This window comes from Elephas maximus, chromosome 27 (assembly GCF_024166365.1).
Source record: "Elephas maximus indicus isolate mEleMax1 chromosome 27, mEleMax1 primary haplotype, whole genome shotgun sequence".
Taxonomy (NCBI): domain Eukaryota; kingdom Metazoa; phylum Chordata; class Mammalia; order Proboscidea; family Elephantidae; genus Elephas; species Elephas maximus.
Genome location: NC_064845.1, coordinates 1,296,303 through 1,317,599, shown reverse-complemented (window position 1 = coordinate 1,317,599; position 21,297 = coordinate 1,296,303). Strand labels below are relative to the sequence as shown.

The following is a 21,297-nucleotide window of genomic DNA, read 5'->3' as shown; positions in this document are numbered from 1 at the left end:
GACTAGCCGGGGTCGGCACAGTGGGTGTGCCAACCCACAGAGCAAGGGACCTGAGCACCTTCAGGCAGGAGGCTTGCTGGCTGAGTGGGGTGCCTCCAGGCACTTGTTGGCAGAGCAAAAGAGCTTTGTTAACACCTGCCTGAGCAGAGGGCTGGCTGGCCTGAGGGGCCAAAGGGCCGATGGCTGAGGGCTGAGTGAGACAGAAATACAGAGAGAGAGAGAGAGAGGGACTCCCGTCTGCAGACATGGCTGAGAAGCCGTCCTGACCAAAGAACTGTATCCTGAGTCGTTTCTGATCCTGACTTGTAACCTGTTAAGTGAAGACACACGGAGATCTCTAAGGAACACCAGGCCCACAGATGCTGAAAGGAGACAAGGACCTTTCCCCAGAGCCAACAGAGACAGAAAGCCTTCCCCTAGGGCTGGCACCCTGAACTGGGACTTTTAGCTGCCTCAACTGTGAGAGGATAAAGGCCATCCACTGTGGCATTTCTGTTATAGCGGCACCAGAGGACTAAGACGGACATGAACAGACACTTCCCCAAACAGGACACTCAAGCAGCCAGGTATGTGTAAAAGGAGAATATGCCATAGCCAGCACGCTAATCCAAGGAAAGCAAAGGTGATTTAGCACTCAGAATAAACAAAAACCCACAGGATTGTCTAACAGATGCAGAGAATTTATTTCGGAAAATTCAATATACATTCAAAATTAAAAAAAAAAAAAAAACTCAAAAAACTTCCTCAGCTAAGATCCTACTTAATGGTGGAAGACTTCACGATTTCTACCTAAGATCAGGATCAAGGCAAGACACCCACTCTCACCACTCTATTCAGTGTGATACCGTAGGCCCTAACCAGTCTAACAAGGCAGGGGAAAAATAATTCAGGTCGAAAAGAAAGAACTTTCTTTAGTCACAGATGGAATAACTGTATACACAGAAAATCCTAAGGAATCTCAGAAAAAAAAAAAAAGCTGTTAGAATTAATGTCAGTTTACCAAAGTTGCAGGATATAAGGTTAATATAGAAATGTTAACCGCATTTTTATATACTAATAATAAAATCTGGAAATTGACAATTAAAAGTGACACAATAGCATAAAAACATTAACTATTTAGGGATAGATTTATCCAAATATGTCAAGACTTGTACACTGAAAACTACAAAGCGTTACCTAAGGTAAATTAAAGGAGATCCACGTAAGTGGAGAGAGACGCCTCTCAAGAATCAGAAGACAACATCATTAAGTTGCCCGTTGTTTATTAAGTGACCATGCGTTCAATGAGACCCCAACCAAGACCCTAGCAGCCTTCTTTTTAATCGTGTCGAGTATATATATAACGAAACTGTTGGCTATTTCAACATTTCTTACATGTACCATTCGGTGACATTAATTACATCTATCACGTTGTACAGCCGTCACCACTATCTGTTTCCAGATTTTTCCATCACCTCTAAGCTCAGTGTCCCCTAAGCACTGACTCTTTCTCCTCCTTTCCATCCCTGATAACCACTAATTAACTTTGGTCTCTAGGTATTTGCCTATTCTAGATATTTCACGTAAGTGGGATCATACCACCTTTTTTGTGAAAATTTGATAAACTGATTTTAAAATGCATAGGCAAATGCAAAGGTCCCACAACAGCCAAAACAGCCTGATAAAGATAGATCCATGAAACAGAAGAGAGTCCAGAACCAGACCTGAATATAGACGGCTGATTGATTTTTGACAAAGATACCAATTGATCCACTGGGAGAAGAACAGACCTTTCAATACTTGGTGCTGGAGTCACTGGGTGTATCTACCGGGGAACTCACAGCACATACAGAAATTAAAATGAAAGGAATTATGTATTCGAACCTGAGAGTTAAACCTATGAAATTCTAAAACAAAACATATGGGAAAATCTTTTCTGTCTTGGGGTATACAAAGGTTTCTTAGGAAGGAAATAAAACCATGAAACGTAGGAGGGATTTTGATAAATTATGCTTCATTGAAATAAAAAACTATTGTGCATTGAAAGACACCACCAAGAAAATAAAAAGGCAAGCTACAGACTAGTAGAAAACATGTACAACACACATATCAGACAAAGGCCTTGTATTCAGAATATGTAATGAATGCTTACAACTCAATAATAAGAAGACAAATCCCTCAATAAAAATGGACAACAGACATTCACCAGTGAAGGTATGTGAACGGCCAAGAGGCACATGAAAAAAATGTGCGCCATCTTTACTGATCAGAGAGATGAAAACTACAGCCATGATGAGATGCCACTCCACGCCCACTCGCGTGGTTAAAATTAAAAAGGCAGAAACAACTAAAGGTCGTCAAGGGTGTGGAGCAAATGCAGCTTTCATACATTGCCCGAGGGAATACAACATGTTACATCCACTCTGGAAGACGGTTTGGCAATTTCACATCAAGCTAAACATAGAGTTGCGGAACAATCCAACAATCAAACTCCTAGGTATTTACCCAAGAGAAACAGAAACATGTGTTCATACAAATGTGTATTTATATGTGAATGTTCACGGTCATGGACTGAATTACGTCCCCCTAAAAATGTGTGTATCAACTTGGTTCGGCCATGTGTGGCTGTCCTCCATTTTGTGATTGTGATTTTATGTTGAAAGGATTATTAGGGTGGGATTGTTAACACCACCCTTACTCAGGTCACCTCCCTGATTCACAGTAAAGGAAGTTTCCCTGGGGTGAGGCCTGTACCACCTTTTATTTCTCAAGAGATAAAAGGAAAGGGAAGCAAGCAGAGAGTTGGGGATCTCATACCACCAAGAAAGCAGCACTGGGGGCAGTGCACGCCCTTTGGACTCGGGGTCCCTGCGCCTGAGATGCTCCTCGACCAGGGGAAGATTGAGGCAAGGACCTTCCTCCAGAGCCCACAGAGAGAGAAAGCCTTCCCCTGGAGCTGACGCCCTGAATTTGGACTTGTAACCTACTAGATTGTGAGAGAATAAATTTCTCTTTGTTAAAGCCATCCATTTGTGGTATTTCTTTGATAACGGTACTAGAAAACTAAGACATTCATATATGCAAAAACACTTATAAACCTCAAAATAATTATGCTGAGCAAAAGAAGCTTGTTACAAAATAATACACAATGTAAAATTTCACTTACATGAAGCTCTAGAAAAGGCCTATCTGATCTGTAGCAAAGGAAAGCAGAAGCAGGGCTGCTCATGGCTGTGGCTGGGGAAGGCCATTGGCTAGAAAGGTGCGGAAGAGAAGTTTCTGTCTCTCCAGCTTGTGGTGGTGAGTATGTGGGTGCATTCATTCCTCAAACTGAGCTGTACTCTTAAAATTGATACATTTTATTGCATATAAATTATACAGCAATAAAGTTGAGTTTAAAAATGAACCTTAACTGCAAATGTTGTTATTTATATATTTAACACAATTAAAAAAAAAAAAGAGCCGTATCCCTACTTCACATCATACACAAAAGTTAATGTGAGGTAGATCATACCCCTAAGTATAAGAGCTAAAACTATGAAACTTCTAGAAAGGATGACAGAGTGACAGCTTTGCCACCTGAGGGTAGGCAGAGTTCTTAGGCCATGGGAAGCAAAAACCATAAAAGAAAATGTTCATAAATTATATTTCATGAAAATTAAAAACTTCCGTTCATCAAAACCAAAAAGACAGCTTTAAAAAAAAATGAATAGTCAAGCCACAGTTTGAAAGAAAATATTTTCAGTACATATATCTAACAAAGGACTTGTATCCAAAGAACAACTCAGTAATAAAGAAGATAATTCAACTTTAAAAAAAAATAGGCAAAAAAGCTTGAATTGGCACTTCACAAAGGAAGCTGTATGAATGTCCAACAAGCACATGAAAAGAGTTGAACATCATTAGTGATTAACGGCACTTACATTAAAACTACAAGATACCACTAAACACTCTCTGGAAACGCCGAAATTTACCCCCCCTCAAAAAAAAAATCACTGGTAAAATGTGGTGCAATGAGAACACCAATATATTGCGAACATGAGCGTAAAATGGTTCAACAACTTCGCAAAACTGTTAGTTTTGTTAGTTTGTTTGTTTTTACAAAGTTAAACACACACCTACTGTAGAGCCCAGGTACTCAACTCCTAGCTATTTACCCAAGAGAAGTGAAAACATATGTCTCCCAAAAAAGCCTTGTACAGAGAATGTTCATGGCAAATTTATTCATAATAACCAAATACTGGGAACAGTCACTCGACAGGAGAACGGGTAAACAAACTGTGGTACAGTCAGATAAAGGGTTATTACTCAGCAATAAACAGAACAAGTCAGTAACATGGGTTAATCTCACAGACATTGGGGGAGCAACAAAGGCCAGCTATGAAATAGTATATAGTATCCCATTCATATGAAGTCTTTCAAAAACGAAAAAGGAATCTATGGCAAAAAATTAAAAAAGGGGTGGCCCCCTGGAGCAGTCTGGGAAGAGGTGACGGAAATCTTTTATATCTCTGTACGGATGCAGGTTACGTGTCAAAACTCGTCAGATAATACACTTAAAATGTGTACATTCCAGCGTACATAAATTCTACTTTACCGCAGGATTCCAACTAATAAATGTGGATGAAGTGATGGGATTTAGAAAACCACCTTTGACAACTGCCATGGTATTAATTATTTTAGGCAAAAATTGTCAATAGATGTTAAAACTGTGGGTGAAAGTTTGACGAGAAACAACATCTCCCCACACAAAAAAATTTTTTTTCAAGATACTCATTAATTACAAAAGGGAAAATGGTAACTTTATGGTGAAGAAACCTGGGGACACCACCTTAACCAAGGGATCAAAGTTGACATCTCCAGGAGTGGAACAAATTAGGGTCCTGCATCTGCTTGAAAGATGCCCTGGGAAGGCATCACTTGACTTCTTGGTGTTCCTGCCAAATGCGTGACCTGAATCTAATCATAGGAATTAGCAGACAGATACAGAGAGACACGGAGCAACAGAGGATGCTACCAATCGCTGAATCAGGGTAAAGGGTTTAGGGGAGTTTCTTGTGCTTTTCTGTACTTTTCAAACTATATCAAAACAAAAACTTACTATTAAAAAAGAGACAACCCTCTTTGGCAGGTAAATAAATGTTTCTAATCGACGCACTGCTCTGCTGAGCATACATGAATAGCTCCTGGTGCATTCAGAACCAAGTCCCCAGTCCCCAGTCATTTATTTAGGGTGTCCATCACCTCCCCATTCCCTGGCAGCCCTCATCTTCCACTGCCCCTCACCCAAGAGCACACCACTGGTCCCTGAAGAGACAGTTTGCTCACACTACTGTCTCCTTTTGCATGCTATCCCCTTCACTTCTGGGTGGTGCAAACAGTTTGTGCTTGGTTACAATCTATAAGGTTGGCTGTTTGAATCCACCTATTCGCATAGCAGAAGAAAGTGCCTGATGATCTACTTCCAAAAAATCAGCCATTGAAAACTCTATGGAGCACAGTTCTACTCTGACACACTTGGGGTCACCATGAATTGGAGTTGACTGGGAGGCAACTAGGTTCCCTTCACTCACCGCACTCCCTCACCTTTCAGCCAATCCAAACACTACGCTTCATCAAGACTATACCTCTTTCAGGCTTAGCCAAGGGGACATGTTTCCCCTGTGGCCCCAGCCCACTCTCATCCTGCCCCCCTCTGAGCTCCTCAGACACCTCCTCTCTGTACCATGTGTGCGGAGCCATGATAACCACTTTATGCAAATATTGTGCACCTTCTACTTTGTTTGCCGACCATGCCCTCCCTCCTAGAGATAATTTCGTAAGGGTGAGGTTGGCAAACAAATGTCGACGGCATTGCGGGCAGCTACCACGTCTTATACCCCTCTTAGCCCAGCACAGTGCTGCGAGCAGGGCAGGCAGTCAGTCCCAAGGTAACTCCAGTTCCGTATGACCTCGAAGTCTATACGTGAGCCTCCCTACCTGTTTCGCGGTCTCAGGTTGTGTGTCAGGGTGTACATTATCTTCATCAGGAGATTCGATGTCATATTCTTCCTCTGCAAGTGGGGCCAGCCGAGTCCATTCATATCCATCATCAATGGCCTTTCGTGGAGAGGTCAGTGCACCAAACTCCTCCCCGGTCTCTGGGCCTATTTTTGTCTCTATGACCAGGGGAATGATGTCTTTGCTCCTGGAAGCAGGGCTTCCTATAAGCTCTTTTTGCCTTGGTAAGTTTGGCCTCCTGCACCAGTGGCAAAAGAAATGTCTAAGAGTATGCATCACAAAACAAAAAGCCTGGTGGAACCGAGAGAGGGCCAGCTGGACTTTGGTTTTTTTGGCCCCTTCTTCCGAGTTTCCGTCTCTCTCCTCGTTGCTGAAGGAATTGAGCAGAAGGGCAATGAAGAGGTTGAGCACCTGAAAAGGGTGGGGACGGTGGGGGGTGGGGGGCGGCAAGGAGAATGGAAAAGTTAGCAAAGGAAAGGATACTGTAGATTTCTAGGACAACTTTCTCCCAAGACCCAAAACAGAGCCAAACGACAGCTCTGTGTCCTCTGTCTACTGTGAAAGCTCATCTATAAAATGAGTAAAAAGAGAGAAGACTGGGGAAGAAATAGAGACAGCAAGATGAGATGAAAGAAAAACCAAAGTGAAAAGGGTACAAACAGCCAAATCCAGCTTGTCTACACATAAGCAACATGGCCATGCAGTCCCTGGCCACGGGAAAGCAGAAACGGATGGGATGTGGCAAAATCAAAAGTGTACATTCCCTGGGGATTGGCCAGGACCATGAGCTTGAATTTTGGCTGGAATTTTCCACAGGGATGTGAATCTGATATCCAAGGTCGCTGTGTAGTCCTCTCTCCTGTCTGCACGATTTGGGGGATGGTGTATGTTGTGGTGTGTGTCCCGCAGCCCTAAACTCTGTGAGGTATTGAGGACAAGCAGAGAGGGTTGGACCAAATCTGCCACTCCTCTATTGAATCACATGCCACTTGAAATTCAGATTATCCCAGCAGCCTCCAATTCATCTCCATTACCTTTGTGAAACATTCCTTTGTTTGTGACTCTCACCAGCCTTCAGACAGAAGGGTCTCGTGGGCATGAAGGGGTCTTGTCACTGTTCCTCAGCTTCACAATGAAAACTTCCACCTCTGGAGGTTAAGGTCTCCTCTCAGTCTCCTCTGGCTAAGTCCTTCTCAAGTACCAGATTTTCCAAAAACCCTTTATCCACGCTCCTTCCCCTCCCGTCGGGGATGACCTGCTCCTCTGGACTTGTGTGTCGCTGTCTACACCACTGCACTCATTTCCGAGGGCCACCATAACAAAGCACCACAAAATGAGCAGCTTAAGACAACAGGAATTTACTGTCTCACAGTTCTGGAGGCTGGAAGTCTGATTTCAAGGCGTCGGCAGGGCCGGACTCCTTCTAAAGGTTCTAGGGGAAGATCCTTTCTTGCCTCTTCCTAGCTTCTGGCAGTTCCTCGCAATCCTTAGCACTTGTTGGCTGGGAGGCGCGTCATTCCAATCTTTGCCTCCATCTTCACGTGACCTTCTCCCCTGTGTGTGTGCATCTGTCTGTCTGTCTGTCTTTTCTTCTTATAAGGATGCCTGTCATTGGATTTGGGGCTCACCCTAATCCATTGTGACCTCATCTTAACTTGATTCCATCTGCAAAGACCCTATTGCCAAGTAAGGCCACATTTACAGGTACCGGGGGTGGGGGTGGCAGTGGGGACACAATTCAATCCACAACAGCCATTTATTAGGTACTTAGGATAAAGCTGGTGTCTTTGGGTGACACAAATGGTCAACACGCTTGACCGCTAACCAGAAGGTTGGTGGTTCAAACCCACCCAGAGGTGCCTCGAAGAGAGATCTGGCCATTTACTTCCAAAAAATCAGCGATGGAAACCCCTATGGAGCAGTTCTACTCTGGCACACACGGGGTCCCCATGAGCTGTGATCGACTCGATGGCAACTGGTTAGGATAAAGCTATCACGTGTAGATGGTTAACTACATTTACACCATAGTCCCAACTTGATTTTGAAGGTCTTGTGCTCAAGAATCCTGTGTCTCCTGTCTCTTCATATCCTCACTGGTCTACGCCTAGTTTAAAAAACAAACAAACTCGTTGCCATCTAGTCGATTCTGAGTCATGGCTGCCATCTAGTCGATTCTGAGTCATAGTTGCCATCTAGTCGATTCTGAGTCATGGCGACCCCACGTGTCACAGAGGAGAACTGTTTCCTCGGCTGAAATCTTCACCGAAGGAGACCGCCAGGCCTTTCTTCTGAGGAGTCGCCGGGTGGGTTCCCAACGCCAACCTTTCAGTTAGTAGTCACCCGTAAACCCTTTGTGCCCCCAGGGACCATTTAGCTTCTCTATAAATATCTGTGCGTCCAGCTGCAAGTAACAGACTCAAGCCAACTTAGACCATGAGAAAATGTGTGATAAAAAGAAGTTTGAAACTAAAGAGGGGTCCATTCTGACATGAAGGCAGGCTGTTCCCTTCACTCTGCCTCCTTGGTGCCGGTTTTGTCTTAGGCTGCTTCTTTTCACATACGCCCACAGCTCTTCTGAGAGTTAGTCATAAAAAGGTCCAGGGGAGTAAAAGTACAAGTGCTTTCACATTTCTTTTTCCTTTTTTTTTTTAAAGAGCAAGAAACCTTAACCAACTTTTCCCCATGGGCATCCCTCTGTACCTTGCTGGCCAGGTTAAACCGGAAGCCCCTACCTCAGCCAAGTCCTGGCAAAGAGGACATGATTGTCAGAATAACCTTCTGGAGGGGACTGTGTACTGGGTATTGGTCACAGTGATCACTAACTGACAAGAAGGTTTCGTCTCAAGCTTATCTTACCTTCTCAAACCAAATTCAAGCAGCAATTTTTAGTATCTACTTGGGCATTACATTTGCAATCATATTTTTCACTCTTGAAATGCTGCAAAAGAAGCCACTGCATTTGTTTTCTCCACATGTTTTTTACTTGTTTGTTTGTCTGTCTGAGACACTCACCACAAGCTTCCCTATCACCATGATCAGCAGGAAGACGAAGACGCACAGGTAGGTCCCTGTCTCCTGCAGGCACTCCCACATGCTCTCTATCCACTCCCCACAGAGGATACGGAACACCACCAGGAAGGAATGGTAGAAGTTCTCCATGTGCCAGCGGCGTTGACAGGGCGCTTTGGAGCTACACGGTTGTTTAGTCCTCGTGGAATTGAACTGGGCGCCAAAAAGGTGCATGCCAACTACTGAGAAAATAAAGACAACGATGGCCAGGACAACGGTGAGGTTTCCCAGGGCGCCAACGGAATGCCCAATTATCTTAATCAGCGTGTTTAAAGTTGGCCAGGATTTGGCTAACTTGAAGACCCTCAGCTGCAAAAAAACAAACAATAAACGGAAATGGAAGAAAATCCAGTCAAGGACAAATCCCACCTGCCCAGCTATAAAGCACATGACATGTTCCCAAACCAAGCAACTACAACTTCCAAAAATCTTTTCAAGGTCACATTCATCCTGACCATAGTCACCAACTCCCTGTCCCAATCTAATACTCACCTGTATCTACTTTTCGCTTTAAAAATGGAAATATTTTGCTCTAACTTTTTGAAATGATAAAAACTTTGGAATAGTGATGGTACCCTTGAACATAACTGTTTAGTATATAAAGTGTTCAGTACATAAAATGTTTAGTACATAAAATGTTTAGCACATAAAATGTTTAATACATAAAATGTTTAGTATATAAAATGAACGCCAGAGAACCCTGCACGATATACCAGGGGTCACCAGACTATAACCCGTTGGCCAAATCTGGCCTGCTGCCTGATTTTATATGGTCCAGAGGCTAAGAATGCTTTTTATATTTTTTAATGGTTGAAAAAGAATAATAAAAAAATATTTCATGACGTGAAAATTATATGAAATTCAAATTCCAGTGTCCGTAAGTAAAGTCTTGTTTGAAGCACAATCACACCCCGCTGTTTACAAATATGTACGGCTGCTTTTAGGTCCCTGGGTGGTGCAAAAGGTTTGCGCTCGACTACTAACGTAAAGGTTGGTAGTTTGAACTCACCCAGTGTGCCACAGAAAAAAGACAATCTGCTTCCATAAAGATTACAGCCAAGAAAACCCTATGGAGCAGTTGTACTCTTTAACACATGAAGTTGCTACGAGTTGGAATCTGCTCGATGGCAATAGGTTTGGGGGTTTTTTTGTTTGCTTGGTATGGTTGCCTTTGTACTAGGGCAACAGAGCAGAGTGGCTGTAGCAGAGACTGTATGGCCTGTAAAGCCGAAAATATATTTATTTGGCCCTTCACAGAATAAGCTAGCCAACTCCTACATTATATGATACAGGCTGCACATTTGAATCTAAACTTTACTAACAACGATGAAAGTCATATGATGTTTTGTACCAGGAGAAAAAAGGCAGCCAGCAATTCGGGGTACGTACGGCTTTTCCAAAGAGAAACTGTGTACGGAACGTCGCAGATCTTTTAGGGGACGATAACCTTAGGGAGAGCACAGCAACCCGTTTCCTGGGTAATTGCTTATGTTAACTTCCAATGTAAATGGACAGTTTCATTCCAAAGCACGATTCTGTAAGTATCAACTATTTGGGGGCAAAAAAGTGTTGCAAGCCAGTAAGACTTATGCCCAAAGAGAAGGGCCAGCACCGTCACCTCAGAGGATGGTGAGGGCGGGCCAGGGAAAACTGCGGTTCTGGTCTCACGCGTAGGCAACGCCACAAAGTTCTCTGCCGCAGAGCCCGCTGTAGTGAGCCTAAACAACAGTAAACCAAATGTAATTCTGCTCACCGCAGTGTCAATAAAACTGTAATTTAAAAAAAAAAAATTGCTATCGAGTCAGTCCTGACTCACGGCAACCCCATATGTTGCAGAGTAGAACTGTGCTCTCTAGAATTTTCAATGCTTGATTTTTCTCTAAAGTAGATCAGCAGACCTTTGGTGTCTCTGGGTGGGTTTGAATCGCCAACATCTTGGTTGGTCGTCTAGTGCTGAGCCATTTTTGCAACCCTGAAAATCCTTAACAGAGCAGCCTAATAATGCCTGGCTTTGAACAGTGTCATCTGCTACCACCCCCCAGGTATAAAATGTACACTTAGGTAACTGGATCAAATGTCCTAGGTTAAAAATCCTATTCATGCCTCCCAAAAGCAGTAAATATCTTTTAAAGAAGGCAAAGGCTCTCTTGGTGTCTTCCCAGCTCTGCTCTCAGCTGTGATTCCTCTATGGATTTCTAGCCACACCTCTTGTGGGGTCTGTCACACTCTACTTGGCTTCATGGTCATTTCTGGCCCCGTCTTCTACCACCCCTGGACTGCAAACTCCTTAAAGACACTGCTTGCTTCATCTTTGTGCCTTCCCCCATGTCAGCTTACATCAGGGACTCCACCAAGGCTGGCAAAATGCCTCCAGACTGGTAGGATGAAGGGAAGGTGGCACTAGCACAGTTGAGGAGACACCTCGTTGAGACGGCACCTGCTGGTAGCACCTGGCCCACCCCTGGGATCCGTGGACTTCAGCAACCTTGGTGAGCTCACGTGTGAGGCCACCTGGCTCAGAGCTCCATGTGGGGAGAGAGTGCTGGTGGGTCATGCACAGAAGTACACAATTTTGACTCTGTTTACCTAAAGGGCTGCCCCCGGGTGGGGGAAGGGACTCATTAAGAGAGGATTCCCTGGAGCTTCCCAAGGCTACTGAAGACCCGGGTGGGAACGGGGAGGTAGTTTTGGTTCTGGGAATTAATGTAGGATGAGCTAAACCTTAGCCCAAGACAGTCATTCAACTCATTCAAAACGCTTTTCAATTCGAGCAGCTGAGTTCCGCGGTGGAATACGGAAGCGCCTTACCACTCTGAAGGAACGCAAGACTGGTATTGATTTGTCAAAGGTCAGCACGTCTGCAAGACTCAGAAGGGCAACCACGAAGTCAAAAACGTTCCAGCCTCCATGGAAATAGTGGTAGGGATCGAGTGCAATGATTTTGAGGCACACTTCTGCTATAAAAATGCCACTGAAAACCTACGGTGGGACAGAGAAGAATGAGAAAAAGGAAGCCACCTCCCCTTGAGGACACACTTTTAAGAATGGTTGGAGAGAATCAGAGAGGGTGCAAAGAAACAGAATGTACCCTCACGGTTGACACAATGTGCCTGAAAGACAACGATTTTAAAAGTCCGCTTACTGCTGGGGCTGAACCCACCTCACCTTCGCTTCTCTCTCGGCTGCCCGCCCCCCAAGACGCCCACCCCACTGTCACCAAGCTCTCAGACATCAGGATGCAAAATGAATATAATTTCCCACTCTGTTGAAATAGGGCACAACTAGCTTCTTGGAAGATGGCAGAGCGGTAGGAAGTGCCAGGAAATTACTTCTCTGAATTCTCTATAAAATACCAGTGAAAACCCCAGAATGGTGGCCGGGAGAATGCATGACAGACCTGAAAACTAAAGATCACCCTCCTCCATGAACCTGAATCCAGGCGTGCACCTAACCACAACTGCAAGGACTACGCATCCCGAAATAGGAATCATCCTTCCTTCAACCTCAACAGCTTGCTCAGAAAAAAATAAAATAAGGGGCCCAAAGCAGAGAAATAAAAACCCTGCCAGGGACAGAAAAAGTCTTTGAGCAACTCAATAAAAAAAAAAAAAAATTTTTTTTTTTTTATACATTAGATAAATCCCAGATAGGTTATGTCTGAAAAGGGATTAGTGAGTTGGAATATAGCCCTTAGAATTCACTCAGAATGCAAGGTTCATCACTCCAAAAAAGATAAATAAGTAAGAAAGCATAAAGAAAAGGGGAGAGAGTTACCGAAAGTGCTAAATATGTGTCTTCCACGGGCACAAATGAATGGTCATTGTTTCGTCTTTGTCTTTAATAATTAGGTAAATACAAGGTTAAGAAATCTGCAAAATTTTGAATAAATAATAGCCAAATTAAAAATTAAATAATTGATCATCTTTTTTTTATATATTTGCAGAAGATAAAACATTTGCTATATTTCCTTATAGCAAATATTATATTCTGTATCACACACAGAAATAGAAATAAAAAAACAATAGTATGAAAATAATAAGGTAATATAAAAAGACTTAAATCCTCAAAAAATGTTGTCAGATATAACACTTTCCACTACAGTTCTGAAAAAAAAGTCATTAATGATTTAAAAACCCACCACTGTCCAGTCGATTCCAACTCACAGCGACCCCATAGTGCTTCTAAGGCTGTAAATCTTTATGGAAGCAGACTGCCACATCTTTCTCCCTCGGAGCGTCTGGTGGTTTTGAACCACTGACCTTTCCGGTAGCAGCCAAGGGCTTAAACACTGCACCACCAGGGCTCCTTTATTAATGATTAACCACCTCCCCCCCCCCATTAACAGTAACAGAGCCCTGGCGGCAGCAGAAACGCCTCCCCCCTCTTGTCCAGCTGCCTCAGTCAGGTGCCTTTCATTTGTGGCGCCTTGGGATGTCATTCCATGCCTCATCTGGCACCCCCTGGGGTTTGTGCCTGGGGGCAAGTGTCCCCCCACCCCCCGTTGACTTCTGACTGCAAAACGCATCTCCACCTGAACACCCCAAGACACCCAGCCAGTGGAGCAACCTGGGAGGGCAGCTTTTCTCATTTCCCACTTCCCCTTTGCAGCTGGGAAGCTCTGTCCAGAGAGATGACTTTGGAAGTTCTCTGGAATTTAGCCACAGTCCCACCCACCAAGAGGTGCACAGAGCTGGGGGGGGGGTCTGCGGACTCAGCTGATGTTGCAGACACAGCAACCTCCTCCAAGTGAAACGGCTCTGTCAGCCCATCCCTGGGGCAACCTCAGCATGGAATATCTGAAGGCTCTGGTCCAGGAGCCCAGAGGACACTGGTCTGTTAGAAGGACCTGTGTGTCCTGTTCACTGTGCAGCATGGAGTCTAGATGGACCCATTCACACCCACAAGGCGCGTCTCTCCAAAGGAAGTACGGGGAAGGGAACTCAGATGCAGACTCCTTGTAGGGAGAACCACCCTGGCCCTACACTCAGCCCCACTGTATCCTTGTCGTCCTGGGAGGGATGTGGTACCAAGGAGTCAGATACCTATCTCTAGCTGCATACCATCCTAAACCTGAGGCACAGAAGCAGCTTTGTGGACCAAGTCCTGATCCAATAGGTCCACTGGATTCTCAATGTAAAAAAAAAAATGTATATATATACATATATATATTATAGCCATAGTGGTGTCTTTTCATCTCTATTGATAAGGCAATGAGAAATTAGTTCCCTCTTTGTATTTCCTTATTTTTTAAATTAAAAAAAGTGTATATTGCTTTTTAGATGGGAAAAATAAAACACAATTTTAAGAAGAAAAGTCTAGACGCTCTGGTAAGACTCTAGCCCATCAACCCATTAGCTAATCGGGGTGGAGCACCCAGAGGGTAATTATTTGTTGCTTCTGACATTTGGGGCTAATTTTCCTTGAGAAAAATGCCTTTCATAGGAACCACGCATTAGAGTGGGCAGTCCTGGAAAAGTCTGCTCCCCTAAGTTTTTCCAATTTAACTTAGACTGGATCCAGCTGATAAGACACGCACAGGAGCAGCTGAAACCTAGGGTCCCTTAGCCCCGCCTCCTGCCCCCGCCCCACACTCCATATCCCCTTCTCTCCCTTGGAACAGAGGACTTCCCCCAGGGGGAATAGCACCTAGCAATGAGGGCAACTAACAGCAACAGTGGCAGCCACATTGTCTTACGACAGTTGGTACTGTTGTCAGGGGGACCACGGTACTCATTACTGTGGGTCTTTGATATGGTTAATATTTTCTTAATTATCCCAGATAACTGACCTTCTAAGACGCCTTCTTGTTTCTGGTTTACCCCACATCCTCTTGATGACTAGAGACTCCTTAACCTATTAGAGGACCAACACAGAGTCCGGATGGCCTGTCATCGTGGAAAATTACTGAACAATAAAAATGAACTGGGTAAAATAAAATGATAATAGGTCATCTTCTCTCTCTCCTCTGTTTACGGGGGCCAAAGACCTAGGTCAGGTTAGGCCACTCACACAATGCTTACACTTCGAAAGACTTGTAATTCAAATCTTGAAATATGTTTCATATTTTTAAAACTCTTACCTTATTGCCTGTAGCCAACATGTCCTTAAAGTCTTCCTTCATTCTGCGATGCTCCAAGGCCAAGAAGACAGTGTTGACTATGATGCAGATGGTGATGGCTAGCTCAGTGAAGGGGTCCGTCACCACAGTTCTCAGCACCTTCTTAATACGTAGCCACTGGGGGCTACAGTCCCACACCAGGTATTTGGATGCCAGGCTTTCCCCACATGAAAGGCAAGGCTCCTGTGATTTTTCTTGTTCTAGGGAAGGACAATGAAAGAGTGCTTAAGGGTTATCTCTGAGTTGTTTGCCCAAGTACATTCCTCTCTCCCTCCGCCCCAGCATTTCTTGTGATACAACATGATCAGTCAAGAACGGCACTCACTTGTGCTGCCAGAATGATTTTTCCACCGTCACAGTGCAGGAGAGAGGTTTCCCACATACAACTGTTAGGTGATACAGTCAAACAAACCACATCCTTGCATTTTTATTGAGCATCTTTTTTTTTTTTTTTTTTTTTTAGGGGCTGGGTTATACTGTTAAGGGTGCAGATTGGGAAGTCAACATTGACTAGCTATGAGCCCTTGAAAGAGCAAGACACAACCCCAAGTAAAGTTAAGGGTACGGATGGGAAAGTCAATATTAACTAGCTATGAGCCCATGAGAGAGCTATGAGCCCATGAGCCCATGAGAGAGCTAGACACAAGTCCAAGTAATGTTAAGGGTACAGATTGGGAAGTCAACATTGACTGGCTATGAGCCCGTGACAGAGCTAGACACAACCCCAAGTAATGCTTCCTCAAGACAGACCATGGTGATGGCTTCCTACTGGGATCAGGGGAAGAAGAGCTATTTGGGCAGGGACAGCTCTAACCACCGAAACAAAACAAGGCACTCTGTCAGCTCGTTAAGGAGCCCTGGTGGCACAGTGGTTAAGAGCTCAAGCTGCTAACCAAAACGTCGGCAGTTTGAATCCTCCAGCTGCTCCTTGAAAACTCTATGGGGCGGTTCTTCTCTGTCCTATAGAGTCACTATGAGTCAGAATTGACTCGACAGCAATGGGTTTTTTGGTTAAGCTGGTTGAGTTCAGGCTGTAAAGCAGCTGCACCCCTGGAAACTTTTCCGGGACTCACGCAGCCCGCTAGGTGATGCAGCTAGGCTCAAAAATGCTAAGGCTCCCATTTGACCCCATGCTTGCAGGGACTTGAGTTCTGCCCCTGAACACAAAACCCTTAGCTGGGTCCCTGTTACATGCTGTTAATCAGGTCGATCAGGTGCTCCAGACCTACCTACACAAGCTTTCTACTGTTCTTAACGGATTCCTCATTCTAACTTTGATGACAACTGTCACTTTCTGGAACTACCTGTGTCTTCTCTTCTTGGACTGTCATTGTCACTGAGACTTCTCATGATGGCCTGTCCAGATCAACAGGGCCTGTGTTCATGGACCCAGTGGTCTGATGTCTAGCCAGTTCCCACCACTATCCAAGCACTGGCCCAGGGAAGGGCTACTTCTTCCAAGTCTCATTGTTTAAATGCTCCAAGGAGTCACTGGAAGCCACTCTTTGCAGGAACGTACAGTGGGTGGTTTCCGTCATGCATTGAATTGTGTCCCCCATAAAAATCTGTCAACATGGCTAGGTCATGATTCCTGGTATTGTGTGATTGTCCATCATTTTATCATACGATGTGATTTTCCTGTGTGCTGTAAATCCTACCTCTGTGATGTTAATGAGGTGGGATAGGCTGCAGTTATGTTAATGAGGCAGGACTCATTCTATAACATTAGACAGTGTCTTAAGCTGCTCTCCTTTGAGAAATAAAAGAGAGAAGCAAGCAAAGAAACAGGGGGAACTCATACCACCAGAAAAGTAGTGCCAAGAGAAGAGCTCGTCTTTTGGACCCAGGGTCTCTGCACTGAGAAGCTCCTAGACCACAGAAGATTGATGACAAGGACCTTCCTCCAGAGCTGACAGAGAGAGAAAGCCTTCTCCAGGAGCTGACGCCCTGAATTTTGACTTCTTGTCTACTAGACTGTGAGAGAATAAGCTTCTGTTTTTTAAAGCCATCCACTTGTGGTATTTCTGTTACAGCAGCACTTGATAACTAAGACGGTTGTGGGGCCTGGGGCAAGGATGGAAGGACACTGAATTCAGCTTTCCCTTGGACTAGGGGTGGAACTTACCCTGAATGGTGATGGTGAGAATGCTCACAGCACTCAGGGCCCTCTGCCTTTGCGAGGGGTCTCTGTTCTCGTCGAAGTGGTCCACCGACAGATTCTGGGAGAGCCGTTTGGTTTGCTCTAGGAGGCGTGGCTGTAAGACAAAGCATGGTGGGCCGGCTAGGGTAGGGGCTGCCCCTTCTCAAAGCTTCACAATCCACTTCGTTTCAATACCATGTGTAGTAAAAAAGATGCTCAATATTTGACAATGGGTGTCAACTTACTTTATTCCCACAGAATGCCAAATACTCAGTTTTCTTATTTTGTATTCAATAGAGAAATATGGTTCAACCTTCATATTTCTTATGTGTGTACATTGCTAGAGCCCTGGGTAGCACAAATGTATTCAACTACTAACAGAAAGGTTGGCAGTTTGAACCCACCCACTGGCACCTAGGAAGAAAGCCCTGGCAATTTGGCGATCTGCTTTTGTAAAGACAACCAAGAAAACCCTATGGAGCAGTTCAACTCTGTAACACATGGGGTCACCATGAGTTAGAATCAACTTGACGACAACAGGTGTGTTTTTTTTTTTTTCCTACCCACAGAAATTTTACTCCCTCATGCATTACCCATTGTCAACAAACAGCAAATAACATTTTACAAAAAACTCATGAGCAAGGTCTCAGGTTATGAATTGGGAAACAACGCTTGTAAGGCACAGAAGTAGGGGATAAATTTAGACTGATAGAGTGGGATCAAGACAGTGAAGTGCCTTAAATGCCTGCCTAAATAGATTTTAAAACAGTCAGTAACAAAAAGAATAGTCAAAATAAATACCACAAAATCTATATACTGCCCAAGAGCTTATTGACCCTAACGTTAGCTACAGTTCTACACACTCTGGAGATGAAAGGACATAAACCTTCAGCTACCAGAGAACTCAGGTGTCCATATTGGCGTCTTTCCCAAAAGTTCTCGCCAGCCAGGGCCCCAGAGGGGCCCCTTTGTGATGAGCTAATCTAAAAGCAGCCTACAGGGCTTTAGTGGAAGGGAAAAGACATTTTATATTAGCTGTCCAGGTCTCTGCCTGCTGTTCTCCCAGACAAAGAGAAATTTAAAAGATGTCTCTATGTGCAATCTCTTCAGTGCGCTGTGTCTGACAGGAATGAACTCTCTAAACCACGAGGTCTTGCCCAGCCACGGCATTGAGAGTAGGATACAGCAATGGATGGGGCCTGTCTCTGCTCGTGCAAATTCTCCTGGACTCCCTCTCCCCACCCCATTCCCAGGTGGGCATACCTGTCTTCTCCTCACTCCCTCTCACCACTCTATTCCCAGGTGGGCATACCTACCTTCTGCTCACTCCATCTCCCCACCCCATTCTCAGGTGTGCACACCTGTCTTCTCCCCACTCCATCTCCCCACCCCATTCCCAGGCAGGCATACCTACCTTCTGCTCACTCCATCTCCCTGCTCCCATGACAGGAAAGTGGCTCCAGCCATGAGTTCCTGGCCTGTATCTTCTTTACAATTAAAACACGTTCAAACACCTCCCACCTCAATGATAATAGTCCCTGGGTGGCAGAAATGGTTAACATACTCTGCTGCTAACCAAAAGATTGGTGGTTCAAGTCCGCCCAGAGGCACCTCGGAAGAACGGCCCAGTGATCTACTTAAAAAAAATCAGTCATTGAAAACCCTATGGAGCAGAATTCTACTCTGACGCACATGGGGTCACCATAGGGTTTCCAAGGGGCAGCTAGTGGATTCAAACTGCCGATCTTTTGGTTAGCAGCCATAGCTCTGAACCACTGTACCACCAGGGCTCCAAACCACCTCTGGGTGGGTTCAAACCACCAACCTTTTGAAAAGCAGTTGAGCAATTAACCGTTTGCGCCATCCAGGGACCCCAAACCGTAAACCTGCATTACCCTCACTTTCCACATCCAGTCATTTGTCAGACTCTACCTTCTCTACCAAAAAAAAAAACCCAAACCTGTAGTCGTCGAGTTGATTCCTACTCATAACAACCCTATGGGACAGTGTAAGAACTGCCCCATTGGGTTTCCAAGGTGCAGCTGGTGGATTCCAACTGCCAACCTTTTGGTTAGCAGCTGAGCTCTTAACCACTGCGCCAGCAGGGCTCCCTACCTTCTACAGATGACTGTAATCTGTTGATTTTTCTTCATCCTCACTGCCCTGACCCGAGTTAAGTCACTGCAAACTCTCATTTGGATTACTGCTTCCGTCCTTGCCCTCCTCCAATGTCTTCTCTTCAATGCACCCAGGACAGCCTTTCAAAAACGCACATCTGGTTGTAACACTCTTGATTAACAACATTTCGACGCTGCTTCTTCCTTGTGCTCAGGGTAAAGGGAGAATTCCTTAGCTTGCTTCTCAAGGCCTTTGGTAATCACCTCTGGATTCCTCTAATGGTTCACACTCCCAGCTGTCCTTTGCTTCCAGATCTTTTGACGTGCTGTTCTCTCCATGCAACATCGTTCCCTTTGCCTGGTTAATCTACCTTTTCAGCTTCAGCACTGCTTCCTCTGGGAACCCTTTTCTGAAGCAGGTGCTATTGGTTGTCCTGTCCATATTCCCTTGGCCTTGCCTGAGGGCTTTCTTTGGTGACCTGAGTTCCCCGTGCCCTAGTGCACACAAGCCAGGACAACTGAAGTCTCTGGTTTCACAGAAGTCTTTAACCAACAAAGGACAAGTGCAAGTATAAATACTCCAGTGCTCTCACTCCAGAGGAACTAAACTCCAACCGCCTTCAGTGGGAACTGGGTTGAAGCTGCACTTTAAGTGGCCACCTTGTCTTCCACATATCAGCCTCCTGGGACCCCTGCCCAAATGAGCTACTTAAGCTCCAGTGTTTCAGGGTCCACTTCTGCGAGAACCCACACTAAGACACTGCCCCTGCTCCTTTCTCCCACAGCCCTCAACACAACCGTCACTATGCTGAGCAGTAACTGCCTATGTATTAGTGTGTCTTCTTCATTAGTTGAAAATTCTGTGAAGTAGGAACCCTGCTGTCTTACACATCTCCATACATCCCCAGTGCCAACCCAGCGCCAGGCAGATAGTAAACACGGTACACCAGTTGGCAATGAGTGGATTCTGGCTCAGGGTGCACCCATGTGTGTCAGAGTAGGAATGTGCTCCATAGGGTTTTCAATGGCTATGATCTTTTGGAAGCAGATTTCCAAGTCTTTCTTCTGAGGTGCCTCTGGGTGGATTCAAATTGCCAACCTTTCAGTTAGTAGCTGAGCTCTTAACAATTTGCACCACCCGAGGTCTCCTTAGTAAACACTGTAAATATTCTTCAGGAGATGTTTGTAAGTAAATGGATTGAATGGATAATTGACTAGAGGGGGAGGATGGGGAAGGTATTGCTTAAGGGGTATCAAGTTTCCGTCAGGGTGACGAAAATTTTGGGGACAGATAATGATGACTGTAGCACAACGCAGGGATTGTAATTTATGTCATGTGATTGTACACGTAAGAATGGGTGAAATGGCAAATGTTTTGCAATATATACTTCACCACAATTTAAAAAAACAGATGATTGAATAGCTATGTAGATGAATGAAAGTATGTGTAAATGGATGAATACCAAAAAATTACTTAGGTATTAAGTATACACTTATATTTACTAGTTTAATAGCCGATCTCTCCCCCTAGGCAGCTATGTGGTATGATTGGTCTCTTAGACAAAGACTTACCTTTTTCTTGGAATCTTCATCAGAATCTGATCCTGGAGCCTGGTCTTTCCCAGATTCTCTCAAAAAGGAAGGCTTCCTTTTTCTACTACCAAATATCTTTCTCTTCTTTGGGGCAAAAGATGATGCTTCAAGGGAAGTAAGTGAACTTCTGTCAATTCCCATGGCAACCAGGGCCTTAGAAAGTAAACAAAACCAATTAGTGAGCAGATTAGGCCTCCCCATGAGACACTGCCAACGACCCCAATCTCAGCAAGCATGTGCTCTCTCTCCTGGTGCTGTCGGACCATTAGAATAGGCTGGCA

General features: G+C 44.7%; 1 protein-coding gene across 1 annotated transcript in view; it reads right to left on the bottom strand.

Annotated features, from left to right (window-relative positions):
* The window catches only part of SCN11A (sodium voltage-gated channel alpha subunit 11), a 92,494-nt gene that overhangs the window by 33,886 nt on the left and 37,311 nt on the right, over positions 1-21,297 (bottom strand). Inside the window, exons 10-15 of the mRNA XM_049870798.1 lie at positions 20,996-21,169; positions 17,292-17,421; positions 15,128-15,366; positions 11,857-12,027; positions 8,992-9,357; positions 5,959-6,390 (exon numbers count right to left, since the gene is read on the bottom strand). Coding sequence (XP_049726755.1) covers positions 5,959-6,390; positions 8,992-9,357; positions 11,857-12,027; positions 15,128-15,366; positions 17,292-17,421; positions 20,996-21,169 — 1,512 coding nt within the window. The remainder of the gene's footprint in view (positions 1-5,958; positions 6,391-8,991; positions 9,358-11,856; positions 12,028-15,127; positions 15,367-17,291; positions 17,422-20,995; positions 21,170-21,297) is intronic.